Here is a 16,706-nt window from a genome sequence, read left to right as displayed (position 1 = left end):
TTATATTAGAATTTAAATTAGACTTTGATCATAATATGATTTATGTTAAACTAAAGGAAATTAACATTTATTTTAACTATATTAGGGAATAGGGGCTTTTATTTTTAGGGTTTAATAAAAAAATTATTGTCAATATAGAGTACTCACAGAACCTTTGCAGGAGCTTGAACGTTTTGTGGAACCCCCATATAATTGTTGGAGCTATTCTATGTTAAAATCATAATTCAAATCAAAAATATTATTAATTTATTTATATTTTCTCAAATTTCTCACGGAACCCTTGGCACCGGCTGATGGAACCCTTAGGTTCCACGAAACACCAGTTGGGAAACACTGACCTAAGCTGTTTTCTAGAAGAAAATGTTAAAGTCGATTGCCATGTTTGAGTATTAAGTAATCCATAATCATTGGGGAAGTTAAATTTATACGCATCTAAACCTATCAGGTAGGCAATCTGCTGCGTCGGATCGCGGACAATGTGGGAGGTGTATGGATGAAATTGTATTTCTATTATATATTATGTCACATACCCGATGCTTTTTTAAATGAATAAAAAAATAAATAAATAAATACTTAAAATGGTAATTGAGTGTCTATTTATCAGTCCTTAACCGATGCAAGTCGACACCTGTGCTGAGCAATCCACCTAAGGCGATTTGTTATACCTCCTGACGTCAAAAGTCTGGTGCTGTTTTGTAGGAGAAAAAATTAATTGAATTACATGTTAAAACTTAAATTAAGTTGTCAGATATCATCAGGGAAAATCCATTTAAACGAAACTAAACCTCCCAGATAGGCAATCCGACTATGTTGGATCGCGAATGATGTACGTGTAGCAAGTGAAATCAAAGTTTGTGTAAACTTGAACTTCGAATAGTATAAAGTTCCTATACAAAGACCTGTTAGATTATTTAACATATCGTACATATTATGATATTATGATATTTGATAGTTGAGCGAGAATGCATTTACAGTGCCGAATCTCGATCACCTAAACCGTTTCTGAGTCATAACGAATTTTGCGTCCAGAACTGTTTCACTTATGTGATTCGTATAATTGTGTGTAATGAAACTAGGATATCCTTATTAATTGTCTTTTTAATGTATATGTCAACAATTACCGATTTATGTGCATTAATACATACATATTTCATAATATGACTAATATATTATATTTATATACTATTTGAATTTGTACCAAATTCATTCAAAAATTTAAATATTAATACATATATTGTGTTTCATTAGGTAGGTACCTATTTTTCAATAATATAAGAATATAATTATTTAAATTTAATAAACCTGTAGAATTATACTCAAATATTAAATATAATATATTATAAACAATTCAAGCCATAAATTAAAATTTATTGATGATTATTAATTATTAAATAATTTATTTACTCTTGAGTCTTGAGCAAAGTTTACAAACACGTGGTAGCTAATGAATACTATTAATTGTTTAATACTACATATTATTAACAAAAATACATTATAACGTTTGTATATTGATTTTTATTAGTTGAGTGTTGGATAACTATTACACTCCAGAAGCCTAATTAATTTACCTAATATAAATCTTACCATAGGAAAATGTTACATAGTATTTAATGTAGGTATTTGTCTGCACTTATTGTCTATCTCTATATTATAAATTATAATACTATGAGTGAAATAAACAATCTAATATATATTATCTCATTCCACGATGTTAAATGTTGCAAAAGAAAAGTATCCCAATTTTGACAGTAGCATCAATGTTTTAATAACGGATGCATTATTTGGTGTACAAAAACATTAAATATTATTGTCATACACCCAAGTACACGAATACAGTACTTTGCGACACAAACGTCGTCGAGAAGCACTTTTATATGGGTTTCTAATCAAACATCAGTGCTCTACTTAATATAATATACGTGTAAATTTAAGCAAAAAAATAGAATAAATATCTCGTACATCGATTGTTTGTGATCCTACGTGAGAAAATAAAAAGCGAAGAAAAACTGCATGTATACGTGCTGCTTTAAAAAGACGAACATTACGCGAATATGAAAAGAACGGATTGGAAAAACTCTGGAAAAGTCAAATTAAAATCTTGCGAAAAGTGGAAAATATTCGAAAAATCACGCTTGTAGAAATAATAATTAATAATTAATATAATCGACCGCACGGCGTACAATGTAGATAAACCTTACGACATAGAGCTTTTTTCTATACGACCGCTGTGCATTCTTTATATAGTAAACGAACTATTTTTTACGTTTTATTATATAAGAAGATTTAGTTTTATAGTATCCATGGGGTTGCTCTAGAACTATTCTCATCTTATATACAAATAGAACACAGGTATTTTGTTAATTAATGAGTTTCTGAAAACACAGATCTAAATCCTTTATTATTATTTATTTACATGTTATTAGTATTATTAAGCTTAAAATTCAATTAAAAATATCGCTCTACATAGTTTCAATTTTTGAGGTAATATTCTAATTTGTGATTATTTTCGTTTAACTGTTTGAACATTTTTTCAAGATAAATAATTAGACAACATTTGTATTATAATATTAAATTAAAATATCTTATAAGTGTATTTTATTAGAAAATTATTTTATAAGTCCAAAGTATTAAAAATCATTTTAAATTTCAAAATATCCAAAACAATCTATTTTATTTTCTACTACTTTTGTCAAATATAGCGCAATATAAATATAAAACTTTGTAAATTTTTCCAATTAAACATTCTAAAATTTAAATTTCTATTTTCATAGATATTTTTAGGATGCTAATATAATACTTGTCATCATACAACCAAATAATATAACTTATGCGTTGAAATATTAACTGATAAAAAGATTTATTTTCTGTTGTAGTTTTATTCTATTTTACGTTCTTTTAATTTTTAGTTTCTTAATTAATCAAATTAAATGATAGTATATTATATATATCCAATTATCTTTGTGCAAGCTTTAATTTAATTTTATAATTTATCTTTTATCTGTATTATATTGTATTTTTGGTAGGTAAATAACATGTATTATTATCACGATTTAAGATTTCTTAAGCCATGATTATTATTATAGATTATCTATATTTTTTTCAGTATAGTATTAGAACTAAGACAGTTATAACAAATACCTTAGTATCATAACAATTGTCTGTATTTTGATTTTTATTATACCAAAACCACGGCTATAGATACTATAGTATCTTTAGTCGTGACCAAAACTAAAATACAATGATAGGAAGAGTACAAAATATAATGTCATGTTTGTAAATTTTTAACATGGAAATGTTCAAATAAGTATTTTGGAAATCAAGAATGTTGCATTTTTTTTTTTGTAACATAATTTTTACAATGTCAATAACATTTTTTAGATGCACCTCAATAAACAATAAATAATACTTAATAAACTTTAAATCAATTAAAGCTATTTTCTACATGAACATTTTAATGTTATAAATAACATATTTACCTTATGTTAAATAGAATTTCACAAAAATTAAAAATTATATTTTAGGCAAACAAATTATAATATTGCTTTATAACTTGTAAAAACATTAAAAAACTTCAACTCTAATTTTTTTAGAATCTATATTACATTTTTATTTTTAACTTCTTCACCTGGTTCACTTTTATAATTTTCTATTTAAATTTAAGTTAAATTAGATGATTTAATTGATTTAAAATGTATTCTTCAATGTGCAACAAACCAATACTAATTGTTCCATAAAAAATAAATAATCTTATAGTTTATTTTATCGATACTATTTTATATATTACTTACATCAAACTCTATTTTTTAATCAGATATTTATATTTTTTTTTAGTTTTGAGCTTATGACGGGTTTTTCTTTAGTCTTTTCTGCAATATTTTAAAAATATCATGTATTTAGATTACATTTTTTTTTATTGCTAACTTTTATGTTATAATGGATATTCAATTACCGTTATTCTTTCTTTCAATGTACTCAATCTTCTGCTACAAAAATGTATGTAAAGGGGTAATTAAAAAAAAAATTGTCAATAAAATAGTGTTGAACTTGAAGCTAAAAGTAATTCTTAACTGAGTAAAAATAATATTAAACAAACATAAGTATGTAACTATCATATAGTACATATAAATTAAATAAATGACCTAATAACATGGTAAACAATATAACTTAAATTAAAAAAAATGTCAATATATATTTTTTATTGTAACCAAAATATCCATCTAATGTATGAATAAAATTAACATACTCAGGTACTCAGCATATATTACAATTTAATTTTTATAGTAGCTATTGGAAAGCCATTTTATATTAATATATATTATATAATATGATTAATAATTTATAGTAAACTTTTATTTATAGGAAAACTTTATAGTAAAACAATTTGAATTTTGACTTCAATAGTAATTATAGTAGGAGTATGATTTCTATGCAGTAAAAAATTGTAAAATATGCAAAAACAATTTTTTTTAGATGTTAGTTAATATTATTATCTATATGCTATTATTACATTAAATATTAGTTTATATTAGTACTTATTAGTTGTTATTGTTATATTATGTTTTTTTTTTAATGACCTACGATTAGAAGATTTATATTGGCTGAAACTCCTTTTCACAATTCCTCATCACACAATGCTGTTGGAGTATGACATGATTTGTCCCGGAATTAAAGTAATATTAACATCTTTTTCTTCCATTTTATATTCACTGTTTATAATGCTACACATTTTTAGAAGTGTTTTGAATCCCTTATTCTTCTTTAGTATTAAGTCCATTTTAGTCTAGATAGGTAGTGTACTAGTGTATTTACAATAATTCGATAAATAACCCAATAATTATAGATGTTCATTAATTAAATAGGTACCATTTAAAATAAACAAGTTCTTACAAATGTTTATATATGCAAAAATATGCAAAAAAATGTTCAATTTAATCGAGAATAAGCCAAATCATGGACAAATCTGTCAAACAATCAATTTGGACAAAAAATATGCAAATGCATAGAAATCCTAGCCCTAAGTAATTAGTAATAACCACTAATGACAAGTAATAATTATTAATTACACATCTGTATTTGAAACATTTAAAATACCAAATTATAAATTTATAAATCTTTCTGTTGATCTAATGAATATCACTGATGCACCTTCATCTATAATATTATTAGTGCATACTTATAAACGTATAATATTATTTCAAATTTCACCGTGTCTTCAACCATACCTAAACTATACGATTTAAACATTATACAATACCTATACACAATATAGAATATTATAAATGGTATAAATTATCTTGACCTGTATATAAAATATAATATAATACATATATACATATATATAATATATAGACTGAATAATAATAAATTATTATGCGCGTCGTACACCTTCTCAACTTAGATAACAGCACCGAACAAAATAAATAATAACAACGCTATTGGCACTTGGCAGTAGTTGATTACAGCGTTTATGTACGAAGTATGATGTTGTGTACAACTGTAACAGTATTGTAAATCACCCCGTTGTTGCCCCGTTTGTCCGCGAAGCCATGGAAATAATTTTATTCTGCTGAACATTGCACAGTGTACTCTCTCACTCGTCTCTCGTCTACATTGCTATTTGCTAATAATCGCTGAATTAATGTGCTTATAATTATTATCACATAGATAGATAGTATTGTCGTGTTGTTTATTCCGAACAGCGTTTGTTGAATCAACAAGATAATATTATTTTTTAACATATAGGTACATAGGTTAGGTTATACACATAACGCGTAATCCGAATTGAAGAAAGGGTACCTAACATTTGAATATTGCTGTAGAGACATCCGTTTCGGTACGTTTTATATCGCGTCAAATATTGTAAATGTAATCATACAACGCGAAACATAAATGGAAATTGTTTGTTTAATCTGTTAACACTTCAACAGATGGTTATCTCGTCCTGCAAAATCGTACATTACTGTTGTAGACGATATTCACATTCGAATTAGTGTTCAAAATCCAGGTATTTAGTTTTTATTGTATCGTTTTTATACACAATTTAAAAAATACATTTTTATACATGTTTATATTAAAGTAATAAAATACTAATATTTTTTCGATTATATAATTTCTACATATTAACTGCATTAATACTACTAGGTATTTAAAATGGATGCGTGCTTAGCCGTTGATCGTGAGGTTGACAAAGTATTGTCAAAATTTGAAGACATGAGTAGAAATTATAATAATGTATTGCAGCAATTGATTGATAGTTTGGAAATAATACAAAATGATTGGAAAACAAATAGTATAAAAGAAGGTAAGATTTTAACTATCAGTATCTAGTTGTTAACAATAAATGTCAGTTACGATATCAGTGGCGGTGTGACAAAGGCTTTATGAGACCCGGGTCTAATGGCTGTTTGGGTGGGTAGTTGTCGGTATATGCCGTATTAGTAGTTTGTTGGTATACAATATATACATACAGTTATATTATTAACATTATTATAAATGTAATGTAAACGTAAACTATTTATAATCAAAGATATTAAGTATACTTAAAAATTTTTGGGGTTAGTGGTCCCTAAAATTATTTTTCTCATAAATGAAAAATGTTGACGCTGCCACTGTACAATATGATTACCTCCAGTAGATAGGTGTACATTTTTAAAATTTAAACTGATTTTTACAACTATCATTATTTTTACATTATTTTGATCAGCATTTATTTTGTATTTATTCAATTTTAGAAAAATTATTGACAAACTTATTGTATTTAACAATTTTTTTATATGCTTAAAAATAAATGCAGTTTTAGTGTATTTTTAATCTATGTTTCAGAAAATAAAGTGTCATCAATTAATTGTATATCAAATTTAATTCATAAATCGCTTGAGAAAACACAAAGATTAGCTATTGAACATCGAGAACTACATAGTACTGTATCAAAAGTGGGAAAAGCAATTGACAGAGTATGATTTAATTCAAATTATATTATTCTTGGTTAATCTAATTATACAAATCCTTTATATTTTTTTGCTTATAGAATTTTGTATCAGATTTTGATGCAACTTGTAAAGTGGATATTTTTAATGATCCAAAAAATGCTACATTTCTTAACTATATTATTTGCCAACATTTTTATAGACAAGGTGACTTGGATATTGCTGATGAACTTGTAATGGTTAGTTAATTTAAAATTATAATTATTTAATAATTTCTAGTTGGGTACATTACTTTTAAAAGGTAACTTATGTAGCTTCTTTGTCATAATAAATAAATAAATTCTTTTATGAAAATAAAATTATATTTAACAATATTAACAAATAACAATAATTTGTTATTTTTATTTTATAGGAATCTGGAATAAACATGGAACCTAGCATAAGAGAACCATTTGCTAAGTTAAAATACATTAAAGAGTCGTTAGTCAAAAAAAATATTTACCCTGCATTAGAATGGGCAAAAGAGAACCGAGCAGTGTTAGATACTCAGGTAAATATGTAATACAAATGTATTAACAATGAAATATTAGTTAAAATTTATAACTTTGAATGTCGAAATAAATATAAAATTTATAGGCGCAAATTGTGGGGGGAATTATGGAGGGAGCTAAGTTAGTTTTTATGATAGTACTTGTTTCATTGACCAATATAAAGTGAATGCATAACTATAATTTCCATAAACATTACACAAACTTTATAGTATATTCTTTCTTAGGAATCGTTGAACATTAACACTATTGCCACTGATGCTTAAAGGTATGAAATGAAAATGGCAGAATAAAATATCTTAAATTCTTTTGAAAAAAATAAACTTTGATTTAGAAGATTTTAAATAAGTAGTGAAATATGGAATTTATCTAAATTTATTTTATTCTTCAAACCTGCATACCATAAGTTTGGCTACGTGTAAATGTTCATTTTCTACCATGCCCTGTATAAAAAATTAGTTGCATATCTCAATGGAGCTAGGTAGATTTTCAGATTTGTCAATTATTAATATTAAACAAAGTTTTTTGAATAATCTTTCAGCTGATATACTAAATAAATTTACTAAAAAAGATCATAGACCACAATTTTAAAAATGAGGAGGCTATTGCACAATTTTTTTACATACTATTAGCTTGTATATAAGGCGGCCCCCCCGCCCCTTAAGTCGAAAGATGAAATTGCGCCTACGATAACCATAAATGTTATACTATACCAATATGTATTATGTAATTATAAATTTTAATAATTTTTTGTTAAATTAGATTTACTTACATAATGTGGGTAATAAATAAAAATTAAATAAATTTTTAACTTAGGAGTTCGAATTGGATTTTATTTTTACTCATTATTATTAATCAGAAAATTAAAGAAACATTTATATTTTTTATTTTATATTAAATAAGTCTAATAGAAGTATACTACTCACGTCATCCTAAAATATAACTTTTTTTTTGTTACTAACATTTTTATTACTAATTCCAATTTTATAATTAACTAAGAGATATTGAATATTGAATTTATAAATAATTGACACTTAACTAAAATTTGAATAACCTGTATCATAACATCTTCTACAATTATATCAAATGTTTAATATGATAATATAAATCATAATTTTCATTTTTTTTTAGATGTATCCCCCATATCCATTGGTTAAAAGGATTTCTTCAGCTTCTAATTTGCCAATTCGTATTCCATATCATGCAAAAAGGACAAAATTTTCTGGTGGCATAATGAAACCAAGGCCAAAAACAAAAAAAATTAAGAGAATGGAATTGGCAAAAAAAATATTGCATCAATTTTATAAGGTTTGTAAAGAAGTAAAATAACAATTAGAACAATGATTTATAAATGAAACTTTGAATAAGCTAATAATTTTATTTTATTGTTTTAGAGTTCTGCTCTCGAATTTAAGCTTCATCAACTTGCGTTTTTATCAATTATTCAAAAAGGGGTGGAACATCAAACCGAAGCAGTTACATACGCCCGCACTAATTTTAGTCAATTTGTTGATAGATACGAAAAAGGTTTATAAATTATGCTTATTTTGCAAAAACAAAATATTAATTTTTTTTTTCCAATAGAAATTCAAACTATGATGGGTATGCTACTGTTTGTACCACAAGGAATCAATAACTCACCATACTCAGAAATGGTTCAAGAAAATTTGTGGGATGAAGTTATTGAATTATTTACGAGAGATGCTTGTACATTACTTGGATTAAGTTTTGATAGCTTATTAAATGTTAGGTAACTATAGTTTGAATTTAATCTTATCATATAATTTTTTTTTTAAATAGTTCACTGTTGGATTTTTTTTTTTTTATGATTTTATTATACGACTTAAAAACATATGAACCTTAAAACTATGATACTTTGACTATTGTACTTAAAATTTCAAACACATTAAAAGCTTTTAATAACATAGGAATTCATTTTATAATCATTACTGATATATTCATAGTATTTTAGTATTCTATTATTTATAAGTTCATTATTAGTTGCTTTAATAATACAGAAATTTTATTAATTTTTTTCTGTAAATTAACTACTTAATTTTATATGTATCTCTTTTTACATTTTTTTTAACCATTGTTCATTTGTTCGATAAACATAAGTTTTTTTCTTATTGATGAAGGGGGTTAACTATACACAATAAGGTCTCTTTAACGGATAACTTTTAAATCTAACTATTATGAGGACTTAATTCAGCAAGAGATTAAAAAATTTACTTACATTACAATAAAAATATTTTAACAAATAGTTTTATTTTTATTTTTTTATTAATGTCATTGGTAACTATTTTTATTTTTAAGTGTTAATGCTGGATGTGCAGCTCTCCCTGCACTTTTAAATATCAAACATGTCATGACACAACGAAAAGTGAATGATATTTGGAAAGGAAAAGATGAATTGCCTGTATGTAGATTTATTATTGTTTTGTCATTTAATTTTTATATGGTACTAACAAATATATTCTTAATATTTAGATTGAAATTGATTTAGACACGGAACATAGATATCATTCAATGTTTGCGTGCCCTATTCTCAGACAACAAAGTTCAGACACCAATCCTCCTATGCGACTTATTTGTGGCCATATTATATCCAAAGATGCTTTAAACAAATTAGGACACTCAACTAAGTAAATATTATTAAATATAAACATAATATATGTAATAATAATTTTAATTGTTGTTTTTTAGATTAAAGTGTCCATATTGCCCAATGGAACAAAGTACTTCAGAAGCAAAACATATATGTTTTTAGATATTTTTACCAATTATTCAACTAAAATTATAAACCTAATATTTTTAATATATACAAAATGTATTGATTAAAATTTTCAGGATGTACTTTTCAACTTAATAATTATTTTATTTTGATTGCTTTTTCAACAAAAAAAAAAATAGAGTTAACAATTTAATAGGATGATGATTTTTAGATTACTGTATAATCTATGTAAATGACAACATGACTTATTTACTTTTTGAAATTTTATTAATTCTATGTATGTAAAGATAAAAAAGTTCATTTTATATTCATTTATACTGTATAATTTAGTTTAAGTGCAAACAATTATTAGTTAAAATATCCATAAAAAGAATATTTTTGTTCCTATAAAAATATATTTTAATTAATACATTGAATGCCTCGTAGTAGTTGTTGAGTGTAGTATATCAACGTCAAATTGGGCCAATTTATTTATTTGACTTGTAACTGTGTTGACATCGGGCTCCAAGAAAACAATAACGTTAATAAAAAATTAATGAATAACAACTTATTATAACAAAAGTGTTTCTTGGTGATTTAGTTTATCATAAAACCGTAAAGGTACCTGTGAAACTTGCTGACAGTCGTGGGGGACAATATCACAATATTGTCAACCGAGGTACTCAATGTATTAAAAACTCATGTTTATTTGATGGAAATTTCTTTATAAATTGTTTAGAATTCAACCATTATTGTATTACAAAATAATAAGTGAATTATTTTTCAGTTATTATTTATTTTAAATGTTTCATGTTACATAAATAACTACCACTTAACAATCATATTAATATTAACAATATAATGATTGTGAAAGTTAGAATAAAATTATATATCTAGAATCTTAAAATCATATCAATTACTAATTTTTAATTATGTTCATAATTCTATCTCAGTTATCTGACAAATTAATAAATTAAAAACATGTATTTTGTTTAAACACAACAGTAGATAGAACAAGTTTATTGATAAAATATACTAATTTAAATGATACCATATAAAACAGTAAATTTACTTTAAAATTATAGAAAAAGACTAGAAATACAAATTCAATGAAACTTAATAAATATTTAGGTTTTATCTTACTAAAGTTATAGGTGGGACTAGTTAGGTTCATTTCATAGTTATGTCCAATTTTGGTATAGCTCATACTTAGACTTATTAGTTATTAGTTAAAGTAAACATCAATAAACAGTTTCATAAATTACAATATTAGTGTATAATAGTTTTAAAAAATATTGACAAGTCAAAATTTAATATTAAACTAAAATTAGATTAGGAATAATAAGATTTGGACAGAACTATGAATTGACTCAAAATCCTGAAATCATTAATTACAGTGTATGATGTAACTATTTATAATGATTATGATAATATAATAAACGTATTTAAAATTGATATTCTTGTGCAAACATTATGACAGTCAAATTTATTATTATTTTTTTATTTAAGTCTTCAAATCTTATTCAATCAATTTTTTTGCTTTGAAGTAGCTCCTTAAATACCATACTTGCCAAGTTGCTAAAACAATTAAGCAAATCATACTGAACAAACTGAAATAGAAAACTCTCGTATTTGTAGACTCTGAAATAAATAAAATTATAAATTTAAAAAGATATATTTTATACCCTACGTGTATCAGTAACAAAATACCATTTGTGTTTCGCATTTCATCAGCACGCATTTTCATATCCTTGAATTCTAGTACAATGGCTTCTGAAAAGTCTTCAAGTCGTTTTAGATCCATCTCAAGAGGTTTCAATTTAAAAGCTTCAGCAACCTATCATCACCGTTAAAAAAATAAAAATAATTATAAACGTTGCATTAATAAAAGAATAATGTATTATATCAGTTATTAGTAACAACTTATTATATATTATAAAAAATTAAAGGGCTATATTTTAATGTTCTTTATGTAAATTAAATTTTTGATCAATTAGTGTAAAATTGTGAACACGTAATCTTAAGCCACCAGACAGGTTGTAGGCAGCTACTTTTATCTTAGGATTAAGCTCTAAATAATTACTCATGGGGAGTTTATTTTTACTTGAAACAATTGAATATTTTTTAGGTTTGTCATTGATTGCAAAAATAAAATAGTTAATTTTTTATGTTGTATTATTTACTTAGTAAATATCATAGAAACATGATGTAAATACAATGAATTTCAACCTATATTCACCAAAAATATGCAATAAAACAGTCATGAAATTAACAGTAAAAAATAAATGTTAAAAAGGCAACAATATTATCTTGAGAATTCAAATAAAAGATAAATAAATATATTTTTAACTTTGAAGGAGTTAGGTAATACAGCTAGTTATAAATAAAGACAAACTTGCCCCTTCATAATTTTTAGCTTCTACTCCTGTTTTTATATCCACGAAAACTTCTTGTACAGCACCTTGATAATCTGCAAATTAAAATACTATTAGGTATTAACAATTTATCTTATTACATTATATTATTCTATTTGTTAATTTATTAGTTGTTTATGCAGCATAAACAGCTTATACATAGTAATCAAATGCCCAGAGTAAGAAGTTATAACTTACATTCATCTAATATATATTTTAATTTATTTAATTATATTATTTATCTAATTTTTTTTTAATACTTACTATTCAAAGCTTTTGAAATAAAACATATTTCAAATATATCATAATTTTCCACACTAAAAGTAAACTTTCCAGAACTTATATCTTCTTTTTGTGACAAAATATGATTTTTTGAATCTTTGACCTATGAATAATATAAATATTTATGTTAATCAAACAGAAGTAATAAAAAAAAGATTAGAAGTTTGATTTGCAACAACTTTATAGCTTCAATTTTTTTTTATAAAATTTATGATAAAATAAAAAAAAGAATGTTATTTAATATTTATATGTAATAATCATCCTAATTATATCGACTACCTCGTGTAGGGGATCTGATAAAAATAATAAAATTATGAATCTATTTATAATTTTATATTTTTATCTTATAATTTATTTTATTAATTTAATATAGTTTTGTTCAATTTACTATCCACGTATTTCGTCATTAGATCATTAACCATAAATATCGGTAATTTATTTTATCAGTCAGTCGACAGTCTTTTAATAGATACCTTTTATCCATAATTATTATCTATACTAGGGATGGGCAACTCAATGCTACTAGAGGGCCAATTTTTTGAAAGTGAAAATCTAGTGGGTCACAGAACATATAAAGCATAAACAAAAAAAAAGGACAATAAAATGTATAATTGACATTTATAGTTCAATACTAAATAAGAATTCATATCTAAATTTTACAATAAAAACTATGTCGGTTTTATAAATATAATAAAATGGAAGACAAAAAAATCCTAACATTTTATATTTTTATAAATTAATTTGAAATGTAGCATGGGCCATCAGGCCAGTTAAAAATGGTACAAGGGTCACCAGTTGCCCATTCCTGATCTATACCAATAACACCTAGCTAACAAATATTTTTTTTTTTTTTTGGTAACATGAATTATTTTAATTTGCCAATCTTCAGAAAAGGAAGCTGTCCAACTTCTTCAAAAACATGAAGTGTTACAAAGTGTACGAATTATAAATTATAAATTATTTTTATTACCTAATACCCTAAACCTCTGTAATAACTTAATTTTAATTTAATGTCAACAATATAATATGAATATCTATATAATTTTTTATTTAAATATTTCAGTAGTCGAGATAACTTGGTATGTACCATGTACTTAAGGTAATCGAGATAACCCAAGAATACCGAAAATTACTCTATTATACTTGCAGTTAAATAGGTACTAATTGTTGCTACAGAAAAATTTTAATAAAAATGTTTATGCAAACTTGAAAAATTTCTCAAGGGTAGGTAGTAGAAAATTTTAAATTTAATTATACTTACAACATAATCTACTTGTTGGTTGTCAACCTGAGATACTTCATATACACCCTTGACCAATATATTTTCCCTGAGTTCTTCTCTGAGACATTTTCGACTATTGGGTTGCATATGCCATCTTATACAGCTCCCGATTGAAAATAAAGATAAATAAATCATCAACAGGGTCAATTGTACTATCGAGTTCATTGTAACAAATTAATGTTTGAAATACGTGATACCTATAAATTATCCGAAAATGTTAGCGATGATATTACACACATATATAGGATTAGTTAAACATTTATAGAACTGGAAATAATAGGCAAATCTTTAATTTAAGGTACTTATACCGGCACTAAGTACTAGAATTAAATGATAAATTGAATTCCAGTATGAGCCATCAAAGGATAGTTCGTAATTTATGTATATTAAATACACAGAAATTTAGCAAACACTACAGACATAAAGATATCATAATGAACAAACCTTAGATAATAAATGGATTATAGATTATCTATGCCTTATGGAACACACTTTAGTTATTTGTTTGTTGGCATAAATATTATATTATGTACAAATAGTAATTACTATTATATTTTATATGAGAAGCGTATTATAAATTTTGTATAACGTGTATATAGATAACATAAATACAGCGGCAACGATAAACTGAAGTTGTAAACAATCACACAGTTTTAATGGAACTTAGGTACCCTTTCGTGTTATCGCTTAGCGATAAACTGTCCACAACAAAATTTAACGAGTAAAAAATAAAAATCGAAAATATAAAATATTTGATATAACTATGGTGACCAGACGTAGTATTTTTTATAGGACAGTACTCATTTTTAATGTGTGTCCTAGTGTCCTTAACAATAGTGTTAAGTACACGACATTGTACTTTTTTTTTTTTTTTTAAATTATTATGGGCTAATAGTGTTTATGTGTTTTTATTGTTTTTTATAATTTGATTATTAATTTATATTTTATGGTTTGACCTAAAGCATAATTCTTATTGGTTGGTAACACGATTTAAGATATACTAATTAATCGTATATATTTAAAGGTATTTTTACCTTTAAAAAATAATTTATACTTTAATTTAAGTTTACTTTAAATTCTTCAATATCAAAGTATTTTCATCATAAAGACACACACAAAATGAGTTGACATTATAATTTCAAATAATTGTTTTTTATAATTGATAATAATAATAAAATAAATATAGTAATCAGATGAAAAAAAAACAATTTTTATAGGATGACCTATGGAAATATGGGTAAAACGGGTAGAATAGTATACGCATTGGCCAATTACGACAGAGGAGCTAAGTTTTAAAATATACTTTTTTTAAAATTTTTATATCTGGTCACCATAGATATAATACATGCTACTCATGCTAGTAAACTAGTAAATAGTAATGCTACTAAACTAATTAGTAACTATTGTGACTAGATATTGTGTTATAAAGATGATGTTTTGTCATATTGACTTCATGATTTTATATTTTGTTATAACTACCAAATATTGTAATTTCTAAGAGCACAGTAAAATTGATATTCAATAAATATAAACCAATATTTTAGTGCTATACTTTTTACAAATAAGAAAATAAAAAAGAATTCAAATGAAATTCAAACTTTAATTTGTTGGCTTGTTGTAAAATATCAATAAATAATAATGTTCAAACACTAAGCCTAATTATCAAGTATCATGTAATATGTAAATCATTACATTTTATAACTTTTCAATATGTATTTGTTATTCATGACTTCATAAGTTATGACTGTAAACCTTAAATTGTTAACCAATATGATTAGATAACCAAATAATTAAAAATTTTGCTATCTTACCGTTCTTAACAGGATTGACGGGCTATAGATCACATACCTCTACAGTGTTTTGCTCCACAGCACATATTTTAACAGCTATGAACTAATACTAACTGTTAATTGTATTATAAAATTGTCAAAATATTTGGTTGATTCAATAAATTACACATATCATTTAGTCAAGGGTTGGTGTAAAAAATTGTTTGTTGAAACAAGATTTTAATATAATTTTGGATACTAAATAATGATTATGAGGACACAAAACAAAGTTCATTTTTTTAATTTACTAACACTTAATGCGGAATACCAGTGTAGGAATAAAATAAATTATTGTCCAAACAAGAATAAAAATTTATCATAGAAAGTTAATTGATAAAAGTTTTTAAAGCATTCAATATTCACGATCATTCAAAATGTCAGAATTGTCATTTTTTTGCAACTGATAGTAAAGTAAAATAAACAAGATGTTTAATATTAATCAATTATGAAAACTGATGAGTGACAACTATGCAATAATTAAAAATGTAATCATGAGCTACATTCACAATCCTGAATGATCATTTATGGGAATAGATTACTTTTGATTGAAGTAACACTATTTTTAATAACCTTTTTTAAGTTTCAAAAATAAATAAATAAACTAACAATTTTACGACCTTGTATTGCTTTTTACAATAACCAACGTTTTTGTACAAATGGAATAAAATGAAAACTAAATGCATTTCATATACAAGTTTATATTTTAAATAAG

General features: G+C 24.7%; 2 protein-coding genes across 4 annotated transcripts; one reads left to right on the top strand and one right to left on the bottom strand.

Moving 5' to 3' along the window:
• Positions 1–5,472: 5,472 nt before the first annotated feature.
• LOC113556217 (E3 ubiquitin-protein transferase RMND5A-like) lies at positions 5,473–10,980 on the top strand. 2 transcript variants are annotated; one of them, XM_026961036.1, is made up of 12 exons: positions 5,473–5,833; positions 5,928–6,004; positions 6,142–6,301; positions 6,823–6,953; positions 7,028–7,165; positions 7,339–7,476; positions 8,606–8,782; positions 8,869–9,001; positions 9,059–9,224; positions 9,791–9,893; positions 9,965–10,119; positions 10,181–10,980. In XM_026961036.1, exons 3-12 carry the CDS (start codon positions 6,151–6,153, stop codon positions 10,242–10,244), a joined length of 1,356 nt encoding a protein of 451 aa, XP_026816837.1. In that variant the 5' UTR covers positions 5,473–5,833; positions 5,928–6,004; positions 6,142–6,150; the 3' UTR covers positions 10,245–10,980. The 2 variants fall into 2 exon arrangements, with proteins under 2 accessions (XP_026816837.1, XP_026816836.1); XM_026961035.1 differs by having other exon boundaries at positions 5,473–6,004.
• Positions 10,981–11,130: 150 nt separating this feature from the next.
• Positions 11,131–15,057, bottom strand: LOC113556218 (transmembrane emp24 domain-containing protein bai-like). Of its 2 annotated transcripts, XM_026961038.1 has the most exons (6): positions 14,610–15,057; positions 14,145–14,362; positions 12,866–12,986; positions 12,587–12,657; positions 11,898–12,024; positions 11,177–11,828 (listed from the first exon to the last, which is right to left on the bottom strand). In XM_026961038.1, the coding sequence occupies exons 2-6, from the start codon at positions 14,328–14,330 to the stop codon at positions 11,707–11,709; spliced, it is 627 nt and encodes a 208-aa protein (XP_026816839.1). In that variant the 5' UTR covers positions 14,331–14,362; positions 14,610–15,057; the 3' UTR covers positions 11,177–11,706. The 2 variants fall into 2 exon arrangements, with proteins under 2 accessions (XP_026816840.1, XP_026816839.1); XM_026961039.1 differs by lacking the exon at positions 14,610–15,057 and having other exon boundaries at positions 11,131–11,828; positions 14,145–14,603.
• Positions 15,058–16,706: the final 1,649 nt, after the last annotated feature.

Source organism: Rhopalosiphum maidis, chromosome 3, assembly GCF_003676215.2.
Source record: "Rhopalosiphum maidis isolate BTI-1 chromosome 3, ASM367621v3, whole genome shotgun sequence".
NCBI lineage: Eukaryota > Metazoa > Arthropoda > Insecta > Hemiptera > Aphididae > Rhopalosiphum > Rhopalosiphum maidis.
Note: the sequence above shows the minus strand (reverse complement) of the source record. Positions and strands in the feature narration are given on the sequence as shown.